This window comes from Cucurbita maxima, unplaced genomic scaffold (assembly GCF_002738345.1).
Source record: "Cucurbita maxima cultivar Rimu unplaced genomic scaffold, Cmax_1.0 Cma_Scf00010, whole genome shotgun sequence".
Classification (NCBI taxonomy): domain Eukaryota; kingdom Viridiplantae; phylum Streptophyta; class Magnoliopsida; order Cucurbitales; family Cucurbitaceae; genus Cucurbita; species Cucurbita maxima.
Window position 1 is genome coordinate 5,831,812 of NW_019272026.1, and position 21,046 is coordinate 5,852,857.

General features: G+C 36.6%; 3 protein-coding genes and 1 long non-coding RNA gene across 14 annotated transcripts; 2 read left to right on the forward strand and 2 right to left on the reverse strand.

The window, feature by feature from the left end:
• Positions 1-381: 381 nt before the first annotated feature.
• LOC111485660 (CRAL-TRIO domain-containing protein C3H8.02) lies at positions 382-3,949 on the reverse strand. Of its 4 annotated transcripts, none has more exons than XM_023132642.1 (7): positions 3,759-3,949; positions 3,199-3,351; positions 2,726-2,872; positions 2,064-2,216; positions 1,419-1,541; positions 958-1,061; positions 382-683 (listed from the first exon to the last, which is right to left on the reverse strand). In XM_023132642.1, exons 2-6 carry the CDS (start codon positions 3,268-3,270, stop codon positions 984-986), a joined length of 573 nt encoding a protein of 190 aa, XP_022988410.1. In that variant the 5' UTR covers positions 3,271-3,351; positions 3,759-3,949; the 3' UTR covers positions 382-683; positions 958-983. The 4 variants fall into 4 exon arrangements, with proteins under 4 accessions (XP_022988410.1, XP_022988411.1, XP_022988408.1 ...); XM_023132643.1 differs by having other exon boundaries at positions 3,199-3,359; XM_023132640.1 differs by having other exon boundaries at positions 3,666-3,949.
• Positions 3,950-7,111: 3,162 nt separating this feature from the next.
• Positions 7,112-10,793, forward strand: LOC111485640. 2 transcript variants are annotated; one of them, XM_023132612.1, is made up of 7 exons: positions 7,113-7,940; positions 8,043-8,129; positions 8,204-8,419; positions 8,581-8,745; positions 8,830-8,883; positions 8,983-9,129; positions 10,201-10,793. In XM_023132612.1, exons 1-7 carry the CDS (start codon positions 7,779-7,781, stop codon positions 10,576-10,578), a joined length of 1,209 nt encoding a protein of 402 aa, XP_022988380.1. In that variant the 5' UTR covers positions 7,113-7,778; the 3' UTR covers positions 10,579-10,793. The 2 variants fall into 2 exon arrangements, with proteins under 2 accessions (XP_022988381.1, XP_022988380.1); XM_023132613.1 differs by lacking the exon at positions 8,581-8,745 and having other exon boundaries at positions 7,112-7,940.
• A 583-nt stretch (positions 10,794-11,376) lies between these two features.
• LOC111485632 (jmjC domain-containing protein 4) lies at positions 11,377-16,400 on the reverse strand. 7 transcript variants are annotated; one of them, XR_002718691.1, is made up of 9 exons: positions 15,835-16,399; positions 15,261-15,431; positions 14,288-14,450; positions 14,087-14,204; positions 13,481-13,724; positions 13,205-13,261; positions 12,989-13,100; positions 11,882-12,559; positions 11,377-11,699 (listed from the first exon to the last, which is right to left on the reverse strand). XR_002718691.1 is itself a non-coding variant. In XM_023132605.1 (9 exons), the coding sequence occupies exons 1-9, from the start codon at positions 16,045-16,047 to the stop codon at positions 12,105-12,107; spliced, it is 1,437 nt and encodes a 478-aa protein (XP_022988373.1). In that variant the 5' UTR covers positions 16,048-16,400; the 3' UTR covers positions 11,377-12,104. The 7 variants fall into 7 exon arrangements, 3 of the variants coding, with proteins under 3 accessions (XP_022988373.1, XP_022988371.1, XP_022988370.1); XR_002718690.1 differs by having other exon boundaries at positions 11,377-11,704; XR_002718693.1 differs by having other exon boundaries at positions 11,868-12,559.
• Positions 16,401-19,415: 3,015 nt separating this feature from the next.
• Positions 19,416-20,894, forward strand: LOC111485674. Its single transcript, XR_002718703.1, has 3 exons — positions 19,416-19,499; positions 20,559-20,823; positions 20,864-20,894. It is a non-coding gene; the product is annotated as an uncharacterized LOC111485674 (long non-coding RNA).
• The last annotated feature ends 152 nt before the right edge of the window (positions 20,895-21,046 follow it).

Consider the following 21,046-nt stretch of genomic DNA (forward strand, 5'->3'; position numbering starts at 1 on the left):
TATTAGCTAGCAGTTTATATTGATGACTTTAAAGTATGTATAGTAATTGAGAATACATAGAGTACTTTTTCAAAGCATTGCCCTAAAAATATATATAGTTTAGTTTACTATATATAGTTTTACCATCTACTATACATAAATCTACCATATATAACCATTGAATAAGCTAATAAATATGCATTAGTCTGCATACCCAACAAACATATTATCCTCCACTTATTTTCACAAGTGTGCAACATTGTCTATTTGGCTTATGACTTCTCTTTTTAGTTTCACCAAAAGTCACATGCCAATGAAAATTATTGTCCTACTTATGTATCCACAATTTCCTTATCTATCTTTATCTAGCCAATGTGGGAAGCCTTACAAAATTGCAAATGGACAAATCTAGATAATTAGAGGGAGCACACGCAAATTTGATTATTTTCTTTACTCAAAAACATCAAGTGCACTTGGTGACAATTTAACATGATACAAGAATAAAAATTTACGTGTTTGAACTTCCTTTAGGTGGGATCGTTTACCTCCATACTCCAGTTTTGAACCCATACTTGAAAATCTCTGAATTCCCCGTCATGTACCGAATCAGAGCATAGAACTTGAGGGGGAAGAAATTCATTCGTATGAAATATTTGCTTCAGCAGATCGTCCCCACCATATTGCAGAAGCAGCAAGCAGCGGACCTGAATATGCAAAATTCCTATTGTCAATAAGTAAACTCCGTTCCAACTTAGATACCAATACACATTTCAGTTTTCAATCAGATTTCTGAGAATCATGAGGAACGATATTGAACTCAGAAATTTATTTGTTGCATGGGCCTCTGGAGAAATGTAACCCCAACAATTAGCAAAGTGAATATCAAATGTATTTAAAAGAATCTTCTTCTTGTTATGAACAGGTGGAATTTTATAATCGTTTCAGTAAGCATCTGTCTTGATACTACCTAATTCGGACCTGTTTGTCGAGAGTGACAAAATTCCTCAGTTTCTAAAGATGGCAGGCAGTGTAGCTTCAGTAAAGTATTCCTTTCTGACTGTATCTACGGAACAAAATCTCGCCTTCAAAAAGGAAAAAGATTACAGAAACTATTAGAAATAGGATGTAGGGAAGGGCCTGAAGGCAACAACTCCAAACAGCTCAATAAAATTTAAGTGACCAAATCCTAATGTGCAGTTTTCTAAAATGGTGAAACATCTTCAGGATGTGTAGGGTTGGTGGCCGGATGGAGTAAACTTGAAAATGCAAGATTTCTTCATTGACAATCAAAAGAAGAAAAGCAAACTCCACATGCAAGTGAAGGAATCTATAATTTGAATTGAACAGGGAGATTAGTGATCAACTTTGCATCCAATATATTTATTAATCTAGATTTATGGCTAGAGCTGAATCTGCAGTTTAGAAATGGAAATGCATACCAGAGAGGCATATGATTTTAATAATGGCTTGGTAAGTTGCCATAGTGGTCTGAACACAGATGGAGCTTCCACAAAGAGGACTTGACCTAGCCGTTTCGGATAGTAGGAGTAGAACACATCAAACTGCCAGAAAAAAAGAGCACAAAGAGATCAGAAAGAACAACTGACAAATGACATAGAAGCCATCAAAACACAAAATCTCTTGGCCCCGTCCAGACACCTAACCCACCAGAAACTGAAAACATAGAGGGCTCCCTCAGGGGAAAAGGGAATGGGGGGAAGAAAATCCCATTTTCCACACTATGAATTAAGTTATAGTGCTAATTACTAAATGAAGCATCCTTGCAGCTGCAGGCTAGCATTCTGGTACGCATACCAACTAGTTGTTGTCTTGTGGAAAAGTAAAATGCAATATAATTTTCATGTCTTAAAATCAATGATTCACTGGCACAACTATTTTAGCAAGAGCTTCTTCCTGGTAAAGTGAGCAAAAACGTGTGATGCTGAAAAGTGTAAATTGTGTACAGATCATTAGTTCGGCTAGTACCAAGTGGTTAAGATATGAATCGCATCACAAACTTGCAAATATTCTTTCTGAGTTCCCTCTATATATTCAGAATGAAAATTTTCAGCTTGTAAAATTACCAAAAATGTCAAGAACTTAAGATCTGCATTCTCAATACTAAATCCTCGCAGATCAATTATTCCAAGTATTTCTTCTTTTCCAGGTGGAAGCTTGCTCAGTGCCTTCTCTACATAGAACACACACAGTTTCTCGTCCTCAACAGGATCATGGACCTGCGGTCAAGTTATTAGGAAAGTTAAAATTCATGTTAAGAGGGTAAATTCAAATAAGATTATACACAAAAACATAATTTTACAATAAAAGTAAGAACAAATGTTCACTGAGGAAGGACAGAGGTCAAAGTCCACGTCATAAGGTCAAACTTCACCATTCGTGGAATAGGTGCATCATTGATTCATGGCCAGTTTATTATATATTTACCTTTGTAATTTTATAATTTACTGAAATTAGTTCCGGCTGTCTAAGAATTTTAGTTACAGCTGTAATGCAAATTTCTTTCAATTTATTTGTACACGTCTGAGAGATTTCTTCTTGACCAATAAGAAAACAGAGTTTCTCTCAGTTGCAATACAATGCATAAGCTTTCAAATTACAATGACAAAGGAGTAAATCTTCAATCACAAAGGAAGACAATTGAAATGAAAGTGACCTATGGATAATGGTGGGATTGGGTAATTGACTCAAACCAAGAAAATTTGTCAAATATCAATAGGTAACTTACCGCAGGTAAATGCTTGGAAGCCACAACTATGAGTACCGGCCGGAGATTGACATCAAGAAACTCATGGACGAATGCCTTCCCAGTTTCCGCCATTCCCTTTACTGAATTTTCAGTCAGTTCATCTACTCCAAATTCCTGACGCCAGTTCTGTTTGAGACAAAGGGACAATGAAATGCATGTAATTATGCAACGCCTTCCATGGCAATATCATTCCTAACGTTCACTAAAATTTCAGTATAAACCATGCAAAACTTTTTGGTGAAGATCACATAAATGAAGAAACCTCATAATCTTTGTAAGATATATGAGGTACTTCTCTTATAGTGAGTTGGTTTTGAGATGGAACCCCGTTTTTCTAATACTTTTATCTTAGTCTTATTTTAAAAAACAACTAATACAGCAAATTCAGCTTTGGTAACGCCACTTGAACAAGAGACATGCAACAATAAAAAAGTGAGGTTTCAAGAGTATACAATTGCTTTCGTTAATTTTGCAACCGCATCTTCAACAGAATACTTTCGATCCTTCAGAAACCAGAGGATCATCTCTTCATCGTCCCGTCCATTCCGACCAAGAGGAAGACTAGAATGTTCTCTTTCGAGTTTCTCCTTCACTTCCAACACGAGCTGCAACACTTGAAAACATGATCCATAAACTATCGAGTTCATCATCATATACGTATAAACATATAGGCAACGCAGTCAACCAGACGTAAAGCCGCTCAATCTTCAATATTAAACGATTGACAGAAAGTAAACACAATTCTCCTCAGATAAGGGATAGACGCTCGCATGCTAGCATTTTCGCTCCACACTACAGCTAAATTCTAAGGCAACCTCGTGACAAGAAGACGATGGCAGACACAAAATTCATCAAATCACGGACACAAACATAAAGAAGTTCGAAGGCGTAATTTGAATCCAATCATACAAAACTTCACCATCGTATTCTCAGGGGAAATAGGGCTCTTTCGACAGGCAATGTGAGGCAGACGCGAAAGATAAATGGTAGATAATGAGTGGAAGCATAGTACCTTGCGCGATTCATCGGAGCCGGAGACGGAATTCTGAACTGCAAATCTGCGGAATTGAGTAGCTCTGGGTGGAATTGGATAAGTAGAGGGAAGAAGTGGGTAGCGTGGAGTGGGACTGAGACGTACCGCCTTTTCTTAAGCAGGATTGAAGATGAACTGTTGCAAAGAAGCAGGCCAGCGAAGGTAGAGATGGGGAGTCGCGCCAAACCAGCATAGTTTGAAATGGTTAATTATTTTTGTTAGGACAATAGGATGAAAGTCCCACCACGATATAAGGCCTCGTGGGAAGTCCAAAGCAAAACAACGAAAGTTTATGCTTAAAGTGGACAATATCATACCATTGTGGAGAGTCGTGTTCGTCTAACATAGTATCAGAGCCTTCTAGTTGTTCCCTGAAGGGGGTAGACAAACACGAGACGGTGTGCCAGTAAGAACGTTGACCCCAAAGAAGATGGATTTGGGGGCGGTCCCACATCGATTGGAGGAAGGAAAGAGTGTCATTAAAGATGCTGAAGGGGTGGATTGTGATGTCCTACATTAGTTGGGGAGGAGAACAAACCATCATTTATAAGGGTGTAGAAACCTTCCTCTATGTTCTCTGAAGGGGGTAGACAGACACGAGGCGGTGTGCCTGGGCCCTGAAGGGGGTGGATAGTGATGTCTCACGTTGGTTGGAGAGGAGAACAAATCATCATTTATAACGGTATGGAAACCTTCCTCTAGTAGATGCGTTAACCACCATTTATAAGGATGTGAAAACTTTTCTCATGCGTTAACTTAGTCGTGCCAATAAATTGGTATGAGACATTTGTGTTCGTCTAACAATTTTTCCTACACGTAATTTAACCGAAATATTTGGATAGAACTAAAAAATAAAAATAAAATAATTAACAATAAATACTATAGTTTTATTAATAATACTTTAACATGTGGACATAATGGAAAATAAGTATTAAGCATACGATAATTTCGAAGACAAGAAATCTTCACAGATATGACAACATTAAAGTATATATATTTTGATTAAAGCAATACCAATCATATATTTATTAGGAGAAGACTCTTCGTGTAATGAACACATTATAAAAAATTTAACTTAATTTGATCTCATGTCAAAATATGGTTTATGTATGCATTGTAAAATTATTATTATTATTATTAATAAAAATATCTTTAAATTTAAAATTTGCATTTTTTAAAGTATTTATTTTTTTAAAATATTATTAATATCTAAAAAAACTTTAAAATCTTCAAACTTTTTTTTTTAATTAAAAAAATAATCATACCCATTATACCACCCTTAAAAAAATATTCATAAATTTCAAGAATAACATTATAAGGTTTAGAGGTAATTTATGAAGTGTGATATTTTTTTTTTTTTTTTTTGTAAATAAATCCATATATTGATGTCAATAATTATAATTTTTTTTTTTATAAAAGTAAAGAATGTTAATACTAATTGAAAAATGTGTGTTTTTTTAAATACAATACTGTATTAAGAATATTTTAAAATTTATTTAAAAAAATTAAAAGTTATTAAGGAAACATTTTAAAATTCAAATTATGAGTATTTTTTATTAAGTTACATTGGTTTTATTACTAAATTTTAAAGTATTACATGGGCTAAATCTTCTGCTTTGAGTATTAAATAATTTATTAAACAAAAATTAAATGGGCCTACTAATGGGCCTTCCCAGTGAAATGGGAAAGAAAGTATATAAAATGGTGTCCAGTACAAAATTTGATGGACATGGGCCAAATTGGGTCCACGCGTTTTTCTGCAAGTCAGACTCACGATGTGCAATTCCTTAAACCCAAAGGACCAAAATTAAATTTCAATAATTTTTTTTTATTTTTTTTTAATTTTTATATATACGTGTATCATTATTTGAATTGGGGTAATTTAGCCGTTCAAATTTTTAATTTAATTCTCAACCTTTAAGTAGGGATTTAATTTTTGTATTTGAAAATCACGATTTAAATCGTTGCTTTTATAAGGGACACATAAAACATTAAAATAATTTATTTATTTTTTTTAATTGAGTTATAGTATAATATATACAAGATTATATAATATACTTCTAAATAATTTTTCTAAATGCTTTGCTTTCCTTTCTTTTCAACATAATTTCTTTTTCTTTTGAAAATATGATTTCTATTTAAATAAAAGTTCAAATTATTGACTACCTGTATATATTAATGGGGCCCAGTCCTTTTATATATATATATATATATATATATATTAAACTTTCATTTTTTTTAAAAAGAATATTTAACTTTCAATTTATTAAATTTAGTTTTTAGATTTTGAATAAATGTGGCTGTTTTCATTTTTTTTTTTATTATGTTTATATTACATCTATTAGTTAATTTTGATGCTACAATCCATGGATTAAAAAAAAAAAATAGAAATTACTCTTCGAAATCATTTTAAGGTCAGTTTATTTTATTTTAGGCCTCATTTAAAATTATTTAATGCACGTTGAATGATATTTAATAATTATTCAAATGGAAGTCTGACATAAAAATTATAAATTAAATTTATATTTAAACTGTTTTTAAATTTTACATTAATTGAAAACAAATGTCAAGAAATATAAATAAAATAGATGGGCAGGGCACGGGCAGGGCAGCCGGGGAACCATAAAGGAAAGGGTAGGGCTGCGAAATCCCGCCATGTGCTGTAAATATTGAAAATTAAATTAAAAGCCCAATTCAAGAGTGAAATGAATCCGAGTCAGCCCCTTTGGTAATTGGATTTGTACCATTCTTTTAAAAGAAATAAAAATAAAAATAATATTACCAATAAAACATTATTGGCCAATTGAGAGGAAGAAGAATAACAAAATATTCATTATAAAGATATGAAATAGTTTTAAAACGGTAAAGGTGATAGACTTCATGATGGGTCAAAATGGACAATATTTGTTAGTTATGAGTATGGGCAGATGCAAATGGTATCAAAGTCTAATGTGATACGTAACGGGCTAAAACAGACAATATCTATTAGCTGTAAGTTTAGGTTGTTGCAAATGACATCAAAGTCAAACGTTGAGTGATGGGGTGTATTGACAACCGACTAAAGCTCACCCGTAATAAGAGAATGTAGAATCTGAGTGATGATCTATAGGCTGTTGCAATTGGTATTAGAATAATGTTTTTCATACGTGTTACTCTCCCAAAAGATGGTGATAGATGAGCGTGAGCCATTGGAAATGATATCAAAGACGGACACTGAGTCTTCTGTGAGATAGAGAAGAGAGAGAAAATTCATAGGAAAAAAAAAGAAAAAAAAAAAGGAAAAGGGAGTGTACTGAAAGGGGAGACTGAGAGAGGAGGCAGTTTTGCAGGTGAAATAATAGAACATTTAAAAAGGATTCAGGCGGAGTTTGTCTGGTTGAGTCCCGCCTCTGTTTCCACCATTCCCAGAATTCTGTAAAAGCAAAGTGACAATCAAACCCAAACCCACCTCAATTTCATCCATCCTCTTCACACAAACACAGTTCATCAAATCAAAAGCCCATTTCTACTTCTCTCTCTTCTCTCTCTCTCATCCCTGCAATAAAGAAAAAGAAAAGAAACCGTATCTTTTTTTAGTTTCTCGAGTCTTTTGACCAATTTCCTGTTCATAAACAGACAGCCCACAGCCATCTGGGTCCTTCCTTTTTCTCTACTCTCCAATTTCTATGTCTGTCAGAAAAGCGCCATTAACGAAGCCAAGATGCTCTTCAAACCCAGAAAAGCTATATATTAATACAAGGTTGAAAATGGCGGATTTGTGTAAAAAAACAATTCATGGGTTTTTGTTCCTGAAGAGAATGGTTCGTTCTGTTTTGTAAGGACATGCAGAGAATTCGAAGCAGAGGAGGAAGAAGCCAAGTGTTAAGTTAAGAAGCTCTCTGGATTTGTTGCCCTAATACGACAACCCCAATACGTACAAACGCACGTATTCTTCTACCAAAACGACACCCCAAATCATTCCCTTAAACTGGCCGTTTTCCACCCCCTTTCTTCCTCTCGATGTTATTAGCGGCTTTTGTTGCTTTATTTCTCCTCGCTTCGACCTCGGCGCCGCCCATTGCGGCGGAGAATTTCATACCCACCGCCGAAGAGTACCAGAAGCTTACCGGCATTAAAGCGTACTTGAAGAACATCAATAAACCCCCCGTCAAGACAATTCAGGCATGTTTCCCTCCCCCCAGTTGGCTGTTTTTTTTTTTTTTTTATAATATATATAATGAATCTTTGAGAATTTGGGGTTTGCTGATCCTTCTTCGTTTTCAGAGCCCGGATGGGGATTTAATCGATTGCGTGCTCTCTCATCTTCAACCTGCTTTTGATCACAATAAACTCAAAGGGCAACTCCCATTGGTAACCTAATTTCTCTTTAATTTTACTTTATCGTAAGCAAAATCGAATATGAGAAATTATATTTCAATTTCCAGGATCCCCCAGAAAGGCCAAAGGGTTTCAACTCCTCCGCCGGCTCTGTTGCAGAGAGCTTCCAGCTATGGCGGCAGACCGGTGAATCATGCCCTAAAGGAACCGTTCCCATTAGAAGAACTACAGAACAAGACATTTTAAGAGCAAGCTCTGTTCAAAGATTTGGAAGAAAGCCAATAAAATCTGTCAGAAGGGACTCATCAGACAGCGGCCATGAGGTTAGTAATTTCCTCTTCTTCTTCTTCTTGTTCTTCAAATTCCTTCAGTTTAAGAAGTAATGCAATGAGATTGATTTGGTTGTCTGTTGCTTGATCTGGGAATCAATACAAACTAAGAAAATGGCCAAATTTCTAAGAGTTTTACTTCCAATTTCTTACAGCATGCTGTAGTCTTTGTTAATGGAGAACAATATTACGGGGCAAAAGCCAACATAAATGTTTGGGCACCCCACGTGAGTGATCAATATGAGTTCAGCTTATCTCAAATCTGGGTTATTTCTGGATCATTCAATAATGATTTGAACACCATTGAAGCTGGTTGGCAGGCATGTTTTACTTCGTTTTTCTCTCAATTTGCATCTGTTTGAGCTGAAACTTCCTGAAAATTTTGTTCATGGTGGTTTGATCAGGTTAGTCCTGAGTTATATGGAGATAATTACCCTAGATTCTTCACATATTGGACGGTCAGTTCAAATTTACAGTACATGTTTCAAAAGATTCAAGGGAAAATGAAAGAGCAATCTTGTTTTTTCTGAACTTGTTTCTCTTCTTGTGTTGTTCAGACAGATGCATACCAAGCAACAGGGTGCTACAACTTACTGTGTTCTGGGTTTGTCCAAACTAATAACAAGATTGCCATTGGAGCTGCCATATCTCCAAGATCTTATTACAATGGCAGACAATTTGATGTGGGTTTAATGATTTGGAAGGTGAGCTTTCTTCAATATCCAATGAAATCCACCCCCCGCCCCTAAAAAAGAGAAAAAGATGGAATGAATGGAGAATTAACTATATGGGTTGATTTAACTAGAGGTGATTTTGACAGTAAACCATGTGAGGTTTGAAATCGGAATCTCTATGAGAAACCACGACCTTCCATAATAGTATATTATTGTCCACTTTTAGGATAAGTTCTCATTTTTGCTTTCTGTTTACCCAAAAGGCCTTATACCCAGGATCTTTGTGACATCTCAAGCACACACCAACTTACTTATAAAACCAGGATCTTTGTGACATCTCAAGCACACCGCTAGTAGATGTTGTCCTCTTTCGGCTTTAGCTCTTTTGGGCTTCTCCTCAAGGTTACAAATGGTATCAGAGTCAAACACTGGGCGATGTGCCAGCGAGTAGGCTGAGCCTCAACGGGGGATGGACACTGGGCGGTATGCCAGCAAGGACGCTGGGCTCCGAAGAGGGGTGGATTGTGAGATCCCACATTGGTTAGGGAGAAAACGAAATATTTTTTATAGGAGTGTGGAAATCTTACCATAGCAAATGCGTTTTAAAAATCTTGAAGAAGAGCCCGAAAGAGAAAAAAAACCCAAAAAAGATAATATCTATTAGCGTTAGACTTAGATTATTACAATTTTCTTCTTAATTAGCCAAGGTAGGACCACTATCTTAATAATCGAGTTAGCTAATCGAGTTAGGTTGAAGCTGACAGCTCAAACAAAACCTTAAAGTTTCCACTCTTATACTCCTTCCCCACCCCCATAAACAAAAACATTTTTTTAACCTTAATCATTTCAAAAGCAAGAATTTCTCTGCCATTGATAGGACTCCCACGTGGTTTCCTTTCTTCTTCTTCAGCAAATATTTCTATACCCCTTCTGATGGTTTGACGACCAGTGACTTAACTTTCACTCACCATAAGTTTCCCAGTCTTATATGCGCCTGGATGAGAGTTAGCATATACGCACCTTGACTAATCTCATGAAAGCCAACTAGTCACTATTATCACGTTCCCTTGTCGGGTTCTTACGGATTGATTGTCGATGCAGGATCCGAGGCACGGAAACTGGTGGCTGGAAATTGGGCAGGGACTGTTAGTAGGGTACTGGCCAGCATTTTTGTTCAGTCACTTGGGAAGCCATGCCAGCATGATCCAATTTGGAGGAGAAATAGTGAACACAAGATCAACAGGGTTACACACATCAACACAGATGGGAAGTGGGCATTTTGCAGAAGAAGGCTATGGAAAAGCTTCTTATTTCAGAAATCTGCAAATAATTGATTGGGACAACAGCTTGCTTCCTGTCTCGAACCTCCATCTCTTGGCTGATCATCCGAATTGCTATGACATAAGACAAGGAAAAAACAAGTTTTGGGGCACTTATTTTTACTATGGAGGCCCTGGTAGAAATGTACACTGTCCATGACCACATCAAAATGACATAGATTTTTTCTTTTTCTTTTTTTATTTTTGGGGATTTTATTTCTTACCCACTCTCTCTGTAGGCATTTAGAATGATTTGGTTTGCTTTCATTATTATAATTATATAAATATCTTTGGTTTCTTCCTTCCTATGTGGACCCATTTTGGGATATTGTAAAATTTTGGAGATAATAGGATATGGGCTCCAATTCTCTTTGATTTCTAAACAAATATAAAAGACAAATCTTACAAACGAAAGGAACACAAAAGTTGAACATAATAATCCAAAACACTTTAACAAAAATGATGCACGGACGGACATTCCTAGTAGTATAATATTGTTTGCTTTAAACATAAGTTTTAATGTCTTTCTATTGAACAAACATCGATAGATTATTCACGAGACGAGTGGATAAGATATATTTAAAATTGGTTAAAGTGGCTCATAATGTCATACATCACTAAGATTTGTTTAAAGAAATCTTTCATCAAATCAGTTTTGAAGGTCCCATACTTCATGGATTTGCATGTGGGGAGCAATAAAGAAGCATACTTCCATTGCTCTTTTAAAAGTCTATCTTTAAATGAACCATACAGAATATCTGCAGTGAGTGAGCGAATATATCGAATGGAGTGTATGATAAGTCAACCAAACAATAATTAATGGCAGTGGTCAATGCCATTCAAACTCCTTTTTCTTTGAATCGTTGCAAGTTAAAAGTTCTGGTTAGAAATACACGACCACAATATTCAAATAGAAAAACGACGATGAAACACAACTAGGAAAGGGAGAGCTTGCAAATGAGTTTTAGTTCAAAAAAGTCGGTATAACAACCATTTCCTGTTCAACGATGAACAATTGCAGACTCGAAGATCAAACCGTTACATGCTTTAGATGCTCATCCAACTAAACATTTACTAATCAGCAATGAGACAAACAAATAACAGAAATCTCGCATCACAAACTAAGTAAATAGTTCCAAAGATTTGTTTAGAACAGATTATTGGATAGAAAACAAGAGATGAGAGGGAGTGATGAACCAGTGAGTGAGGGGAAGAGTGAAATGGACGCCACAGCTTGGTGCCGCCAACTTTAACCACAGGCGCTCATCTTTGTGTGGTGGCCTGAACTGAAAAAGCATACAATAATACAGTTTACTTTACCAACAAAAGCAAGGGAAACAACACTTTTATGGGACGGTTCAGGAAAAAAGCAAAGGCCCATAAAAGATGGTGATCTTTTGTGGGTGCTCCCACAATTTGATCCACCATGGGGTCGCTTTCAAATCATACCACAGACTGCTAACCTCTGTTTCCCTCCTTTTCTTTGAATCACTGCAACGATCCAATCATGAGAGAGAAAGAGAATCTGAAAGCAAAGATTTGTCACTTCAATGCCAGGAGGACTAGCACTAGTGAGATTCATCATTCATTCTGATTTCTTATTTCTACAATGCCTGGTAAATGAACCACCCTGTTCTACCACCAACGAGCTTGGATATCAGCTGTGCATGTATGACATGAGAACTATCATTCTGGTGCTTCTGATTTTGCACGTTCTGTTGAGACCCCGTCGATAAATGTGACAAGATCTTGGGGGGTTGAAACACCATCACAAAAGCTTTGAATGATAGTCGAAAATCTAGAATCGTGTGTTGCGATTGTCTTTGTGCAAAGGCGAGAAATCTGTTGTTTATGTATGTACCCACAAGTTTGAACTAAAAAGTAACAGAGTTTAGAAAACTTGGGATCTTTGTGTGTTTCTCCTAGATCCAACACGAATCCTTGGTCTCCTGAAAAACATTCCAGGGATTTCATTTTCAAGACAATGTTCTTTATTGAAGCAAGATTGTGAGCCAACTGTTGAACCATTGGAGATAAGCTCCCAGCAACATTTTCGGTGTCTCTAGCTAGATTGTCTAATACCACCAAATTGGCAAGAGTAAAGCGTGCTAAGAAGATGAAGAAGTCATAGAAGTTCATGCCTGAAGAGGGAAGAAAAAAGTTGTAAGAATTAACTAGTAATAGAATAACATTGGTATTGTGTAACAACCCAAGCCCGCCGCTAGCAAATATTGTCTGCTTTGGCCTGTTAAGTACGCTGTTAGACTCACGGTTTTTAAAATGCGTCTACTAGAGAGAGGTTTCTACACCCTTATAAGGAATTCTTCGTTCCCCTCTCCAATCGATGTGGGATCTCACAATCCACCCCCTTGGAGGCCAGCACCTTCGCTGGCACACCACCCGACGTTTGACTCTGATACCATTCCTCAACCCTAATAATGAGAAAACAGGAGTTCTTAAGATCTTGCTCCCTAATGGCACTCTGATCTCAACATGCTGGGTAAAGATTCGAAAGTATATATTAAGAAGATAATGTATTCATGACTAAAATTATTGAAGCTAATCGCTACCTGTGTTAGCTGCGAGGTTGCGCTGACAGAGACCTTCAAAGTCATCACATATATCCCTAATGTCTTCAATGTACTCCTTAGCTTCATTGTAATCCCGTGCCATCAAGTCCAGCTGAAAGAATGTAATTCAGAGCAGGAAACAGGCCAGTTGAACCAGAATATTGTTTATACTGTTGTCAACAAAGATTGTGTAATGCCCATGATAACAAGCCTTACCACCCAACAGAGGTTGTAGGAGTTAAACCAATTGTGGTTTATTGATACAGTGTCTTCCTGCAAAGAAACAAACACATCAAAAGATAGAACGGTTCCTGGTCGGACAAACTATGATGAATGAACCTTAAAGTTCAACATCAGTCGAGAAATATTAATCGGAAGTTGAGAATGAAAAGGACAATTCAAGCTAATCATAAAATAATGACCCCTAAAACAATGAAATATACAAATCAATTTGCACCACAAGGGCATAAGAGAAATAAGGAAGTATAATACCAGATTATGAACCTGATGATACCAGCCACTTGGCACAAATATAATTTCATTCTGTTCTTGAATGCACTCCAACCAGGTAGCCTGCATAATGATAAACACATGAAAATGCAAAAAGCTGATATATTCAAGCAATAGAAGGAGAAGAGGTTGCACACCTGGAATCATATTTACCTTCTTAAAACCAGGAAACAAAATTTCACTTATATTATTATCAAAGATATTATATATGCAGGCCTTCATATTCCTGTTTGAAGATACAAACAAAAAGTTAAGAAACAACAACAAAGTCCAAAGATCGGGGGGAGGGGGGAGGGGGATTTCGAAGGTCACGGTCGTATGAACATATGCATACCAAAACAATTCTCTTGGACGAAGAAAAAACAGTCAACTCATAGGTTTACTTTCAGCTTAGAATTTTAGCATCTTTTCCATCACTTTTCTCTTCTCAATCTTAAGTAGTAATGTAATGGAAAGAATTAGTTCCTCAAATCCACAAGTCCCTCAGAACAGAAATTGCGACTACTTACGAAATTAGAACAAGATCGTCATCTACACATTGAACCATCAGTTAATGGTAAAGCGCAAAAAACAGAACTATGTCCATGCCTGTCGAATACAAGATGAGACTGAGAAGGAGGCAAAAGAAACCATTGTTTCTTTCCACAAACATTTGCAGACCAGCTGTATGACCTGAAAACGTCCGCATGAAGTGGAGTCCAAGAACCTGATGAAGAACCATGTAAAAGTTTTGATGAGGCCAAACATTAAAAAAAAAAAATAGTGCAACAATTTTGTATGATGCTATACCTTTTGCTCCCATGTAAACAAAACGATAGTCGGAGCAACTTATTTCATCCTTCTCTTGGTAAGAGTCGGGATCCCTGTGCATACGGTAACTGTCGAGGTATAGATTGAGCCAATCATCACAAACAAAGTGTGGAGTTGAATATGCTGCATAATTTGGGTATTCCTGAGAATCAGATCAACAAGGATAGGAAGGCCTGTGAGACCACATATCTAGCTTTTCTCTAACCAACAAAGCCTATAATTTGACAGTCATACAGGCTAAAGTCTATTGCCAGCATGTTCCAAACAATAATAATGTAAGATGATTATGTAAAGACTAACCGAACATGGAAATTTAAGAAAATTACACTATAAAGTGTGAAATTCCACATCTGTTGGAGAGGAGAACGAAACATTCCTTAAAAGGGTGTGGAAACCTCTCCCTAACAGACGCATTTAAAAACGCAAGGTTGACGGCGATGGATAACAGGCCAAAGCGGATAATATTTGCTAGCAGTGAGTTTGGGCTATTACAATAATTCAATGGCAGTCTAGCGTATTCATAGAACATCTGGAGAAACCATACCAAAATGTTTCCACCATCTGTCAATATACCCTTTAATTATTTTCCTCAGTTGAAAACTATGGATATGCCTAAGCTTTTCATAGTTGAGATTCAATGTCAAGCTTGAGATGAACTACATTCCAATCCACTCATCAACAAGAATGGTAAATCTATCCTAAGAACTGCGCCTGTTAATAAAACATGCTTGGATTAAGGCGTACAAGGCAACGTCACATGGGTTAAGAAGAGCCACGTCGGTCTTGCATGTGTTCCTACCAACCATTTTACCTAGTAATTCGACACTAGGAGTACGACTTACTAAGGCCTAAAATTTGTTGTTCGTTATAGGCATATATATCCATTAGTTCTGACACGGAAAGTAAATAAAAAGAGAACAATAAGCAGACGACAAGTGATTCCTGCTTACACCTTCACAAAATGCCAGTCCTTCAAGTATAGTACAGGCTTGTCGATATCTCCATTGTTCGAAGTAACGCCACGCTCCTGTACAGCCTCCTTGCACCATTGATCAATGAACTCTGAAACAGACATTTCTACTCTCTTCTGATCTGTGAATTCTCTAGTATTGCAATCTGCAACCTACAAATGGCAAATGATTATCTAACCTGGAACAAAGACTCGAAACTCATTCTATCTTTCTATCACTACATGAGATGGCCCAATCACACAAGTAATGCCAAATTTTCAAGCCGAGTTCCTCCGGGATTGAGCCAGAAAGGCAACGGTCAAAGGAAACGCTAAACTAAACATTCACCAACTTCCAAAAGATATCACAATCGGTGCATACTACTAAGTCATTAATCTTTAAGCAACGAGGAGATATGCATCCTTCTTCATGCTGTTTGAGTTGCAAGAGCAAGACTCCTCCTTATTCCACTGAATAAAATCTCCGGATATACAAAGAAATTGAATCGCAATGCATCATGATGAAATGAAACGAGAAAAAAAGAACAGATATGAAAATTGAGCATAAATTTAGTACCTGAACCTTGGATTTCCCGAAATGGGTGGAAAAGAACCGTAGATTTGGCTGCCCATTCTCGTCGACCCAATCGCTGCAAGCCTTCCAACCATCCATAAGACCTGTCAAAACCACAGGTTGGTTCTTCTCCATGTATCGTTCTACAAATTCCTCATAACTCAATTCATTTCCGTTTACTTTGTCTATTCTTCCACTAGTTTCGATCGCCATCATTTACTTTGCTGAAATTGTTGACGTGGTCCTGAAAGCAAGCCAGAAGAACAAAGCTCGATCACCGCCAGTAGCCGCCATGCTTTCATCTTTCTCGAGCAATGAAATTGGGCTAGTTTAAGTTGGGCCAGGCCCAGATTCAATGGCGGATCGTCGGATCCAAGCAGCAAATTAACCCCAATTTGTCAAACTGTAAAATGGCGCCTACATCACCGATTACGTTGCTTCCTTGGCAACCCGCCATTAGTTTCAAAGAATCGTTTGGAAGCGACGTTTGTATGCGAGCTATCTGGATTATCCGTCTTCTTTACAACAGCATGGTCTTTTTTTTTTCATTTCTTCATATCTTCCTTCCGCAGGTCACCGATGATCTGAAAAATTGCAAAAACATTTGTGGTGTTCAATGTTGGAAAAAGGGATAGATAGGTAAAGAGATAAGAATAGATAGAATAGATAATAATATTTTATTAGTCTGGTTACACAATTTTTGTATTCATAGATTATACACTACCAGAAATTTAAATCTACTGAAAATCTCCTTAAATTAGTTTGAATATTTGAATTGAATATTTGAATCATATATTTCAATTACCTTGAATCATATGTTTTTGAATACTTTGAATCATATCTCAACACTCACAATTGATTCAAAGTTGCAAATGTCAAGTAATCGTCTGAAGTAGCAAAACTTTTCTTTTGACAAAGTCTTGGTAAGTATGTTTGCTAGCTATTCATCGGTGTTACAATATTCCAAAACAATTTCTTCGTCTGCAACAAGATCACGAATATAGTGATGTCGAAGTTCAATATGTTTTGTTCTACTGTGAAACGCTGGGTTCTTTGTCATAGAAATAGTTGCTTTATTATCACAAAATATCTTTGTTGCCCCTTTGTGCTCTTGTTGAAGATCAGCTAACATTCTTCTTAGCCAAATAGCTTGACACGCTGCTGAAGTTGCTGCAACATATTCTGCTTCTGACGTTGACAACGTCACTGTTGCTTGCTTCTTTGAGCTCCAAGTGATCACTCCTAACCCTAAAGTGAAAACATTGGCTGAAATGCTTCGTCTATCATCTAATGATCCTGCCCAATCACTCTCAGTGAATCCATATAGTTTGAAATTAGAGGATTTAGAATACCAAATTTCATACTCCATAGTTCTAGCAATGTAACGTAAGACTCTTTTTGTCGCTCCATAATGAACCTTTGAAGGATGTTGCATAAACTTAGAAATAATACCAACAGGAAATGCAATGTCGGGTCGTGTGTGAGTTAAATAAATTAATCCGCCAACCAAGCTCTTGAACCTTCTAGCATCTGTCATTTCTGCTTCATCATCACATTGTAATTTCTCATTAATATTCATAGGTGTAGCTGCAGGCTTACAATTAAACATACCAAATTTACTCATAATATCTTTGGCATATTTTCTTTGTGAAATAAAAATTCCATCCTCAACTTGATATACTTCAAGACCAAGAAAATAGTGTAATAGACTCTGACATCTCAAATTCACTCATCATTTGAGACTTAAATTTATCCAAAAGAGAGTTAGAAGAGCTAGTGTAAATAATATCGTCAACACAGAGGCAAATAAGAAATCACTTTTACCTTCCTTCTTCACATATAAAGTAGACTCATTCTCACTTCTCATGTATCCTTTCTTTTGAAAATACTCATCAATCTTGTTGTACCAAGCTCGAGGGGCCTGCTTTAATCCGTATAGTGTCTTTCTCAACTTGTATACCTTTGTTTCTTTGTCCTTCTTTATGAATCCTTCTGGTTGTGCTACATAAACCTCTTCTTATAAATCTCCGTTAAGAAATGCTGACTTAACATCAAACTGATAAACCGACCACCGCAATTCTGCTGTTAATGATAGAATAGTTCTTACAGTTTCAAAACGAGCTACTGGAGAAAAAATTTCTTCAAAATCTATACCTTGTTGTTGTGCATACCCTTTTGCTACAAGATGGGCCTTATGCTTTAGTATGCTTCCATCTGGTGCAAATTTTGTCTTGAACACCTATTTCAAATTGATTGCATTTTTTTCGTTTGGTAAGTCAACCATCTCCCATGTTCCATTTTCTCAATGGCCTGCATCTCTTCTACCATGACTTTCTTCCACTCTTCTTTTTAAGCTGCTTCTTCATAACTCATAGGATCTGAAACAGTAAGAGCAAATTGACATGATGCATATATGTCAGTTAAAGATTTATACTTTCTAGAAGAATCGCTGTTTAGTGATGCTAAAGATGATGAATTGCAGTGGAGGCACTAGGAGATGCACTGGAGTTGACCCTTGTCTCTTCATTTGGAGAAACTTCAACTGTAATCTTTTGCTGCTCATTTTCTTTACTCCAATCTCAACTCATGTTTTCATTAAATATTACATCCTTTCTAACTAAAATCTTTTCTTGTATAATTTATATGCCTTTGATTGAGTACAATAGCCAATGAAAATGCAATTTTCAAATTTTTCATCAAGCTTTTGATGAATTTGAGGATGTTTCAAAGCATAAGCAACACAACCAAAGATTCGTAAATGACTGACAGTTGGTTTCCTTCCATGTCATGCTTCATAAGGAGTTCGATTCATAACCGCCTTTGTTGATGAGATATTTAATAGATAAACAGATGTTGCTACGGCTTCTGCCCAAAATTGGTTTGGAAGTCTCCTTGCTTGTAACATACTTCTTGCCATCTCCACAATAGTTCAATTTTTTCGTTCAGCGATTCCATTTTGTTCTGGAGTGTAGGAAGCTATTAATTCCCTTTGGATGCCCTCTTCTTCACAAAACAGATTGAACTCTTTAGATATGAACTTGCCACCTCTGTCTATTCGAAGAACTTTAATGTGACAGCCACTTTGGTTCTCTACCATAGCTTTAAAAATCTGGAACTTCTGAAAAGTTTCTGACCTACGTTGTAGGAAGTAAACCCATCTCATGCAACCATAATCATCAATGATATATACTCCCACCCAAGGACTTCGTTTGCATTGGCTCACATAAATCAGCATGAATTAGTTCTAAACAATGTGAAGCTCTTCTACCTTTTCCAATAGGAAAGAACTTCCTAGTCTGCTTGCCATAAATGATCCTTCACATAAATTAGTTGAGTCAATTCTTGGTAATCCAAAACCATACCTTTATTCCTAAGTATTTTCAAGCCGTTCATACGAAGATGTCCATATATGAGATGCCATAATGTTGGGTCATCTTTCGTGCTAGAAGCAAAAACAAAATCCTTTTGAATATTTGAGATGCCATAATGTTGAATTCATAAAATCTTGGTAGTTTGATTATTTGAATCATATCTCAATTACTCTGAATCATATCTTTTTGAATACTTTAAATCATATCTCAATATTCAAAACATAAAACAATGAAACGATTACAGACCCAATAGGCTTATATGCTTCAGATAAGGGCCATTCTTCTTTCATTGGACCTGTAAGTTATCGTTTATTATCTTGATTGTTCTTGTTTAGGCGAGTTATTAGATGTGAATTTTCCTGGGTTTCAAATGACAAGACACGTTGATGCATATTTTAGTGGTATCTAACTTAAGAGTTAGACAAGAGAAGAGTTGGTGCTAAGCTTGTTTCAAGAGCTGTTTTTCAGGAAATTTTTGTTACTCTCCAATTCTTTTTTACCACTTGTGAGATATCTGACAGGCGAATGCTGATATGATAATATCAGTGGGCTTTGACTATTACAAATGTTATTATAGTTAAACAGTGAGCATGTGTCGGTGAGAACGTTAGCTCCAAAGATGTGGATTGTGAAATGTCACGTTGAATTAAGGAACAAGGGTGTGAAAATCTCTACACACCCACAACTCTTCAAATCAATTGGTGTAAAATCTAGAAAAGGGATATTGCTAGATGGGCGTGCTGGATCTGGAAAGACTCCTATAACAAGAGCTGTTGCTAATGACACAAGTGCATTCTTCTTTCTCAAAAATAATGTCCAAGTTAGCTGGAGAGAGTGAAAGCAATCTAAGAAAGGCATTTGTGGAAGCTTAAAAGAATGCCCCCTCAATTATATTTATGGATGAGCCTGATTCTACTGCTCCAAAGAGGGAGACAACACACTAGAAGGGGAAAGACGTATCGTCTCTCAACCAATGTAGGATCTCACAATCCATCCCCCTTGGGATCCAATGTCCTCTTTGGCACTTCGCTCGATGTCTAGCTCTAATACCATTTGTATCAGTCCAAGCCTACTGCTAATAGATATTATCTGTTTTGGCCCGTCATGTATCGCCGTTAGCCTCACGATTTTCAAATGCATATGCTAGATAGAGGTTTCTACATCTTTATAAAGAATGCTTCGTTCCCCCTCTCCAACCGATGGGAGATCTCACAAAATGTTTGATGAGATAGTGTAGTGATGGGTGGACAAGGTTGAAATAGAGCTCCAGGAGGCTTGTGCCCTGTTAGTTATAATTTTCAGCTTTTGGTGCATCTAATTTCTCAGATTTGTCGTGTTTTTTCCCCCTCTTTAAAGGTGTTCTGTTTTCTGGGTCCCCTGGCTGTTTCAAAACGCTACTTGCTTACTCAATTGCCAATGAATGCTATGCCAACTTTATAAGTCTGAAAGGACCTGCGTTGCTGACATTGTGGTTTGGTGAAAGTGAGGCAAATGTGAGAGAGATACTTGATAAGGCTCGTCAGTCACCTCCTTCTGTACTATTCTATAGCAACTCAGGTCTTAACATATATTTGGCTAACCTATCATTTCTTATAAGATTCAGAGGTTATACGATAAATCTGTTTGACGGTAGCTTGTGAGATCTCACATTGGTTAGAAAGAAAACGACGCAACCTTTATAATGGTGTGGAAATCTCTCTTTAAAAGACGTGTTTTAAAAACTGTAAGACTGACGGCAATACATACCAGCCTAAAACAGACAATATCTGCTAATGATGAGCTTGAGCTGTTACAAATACCGTGTTTATAATTGGGGCAACAAACAGGCCAGACATTATGGACCT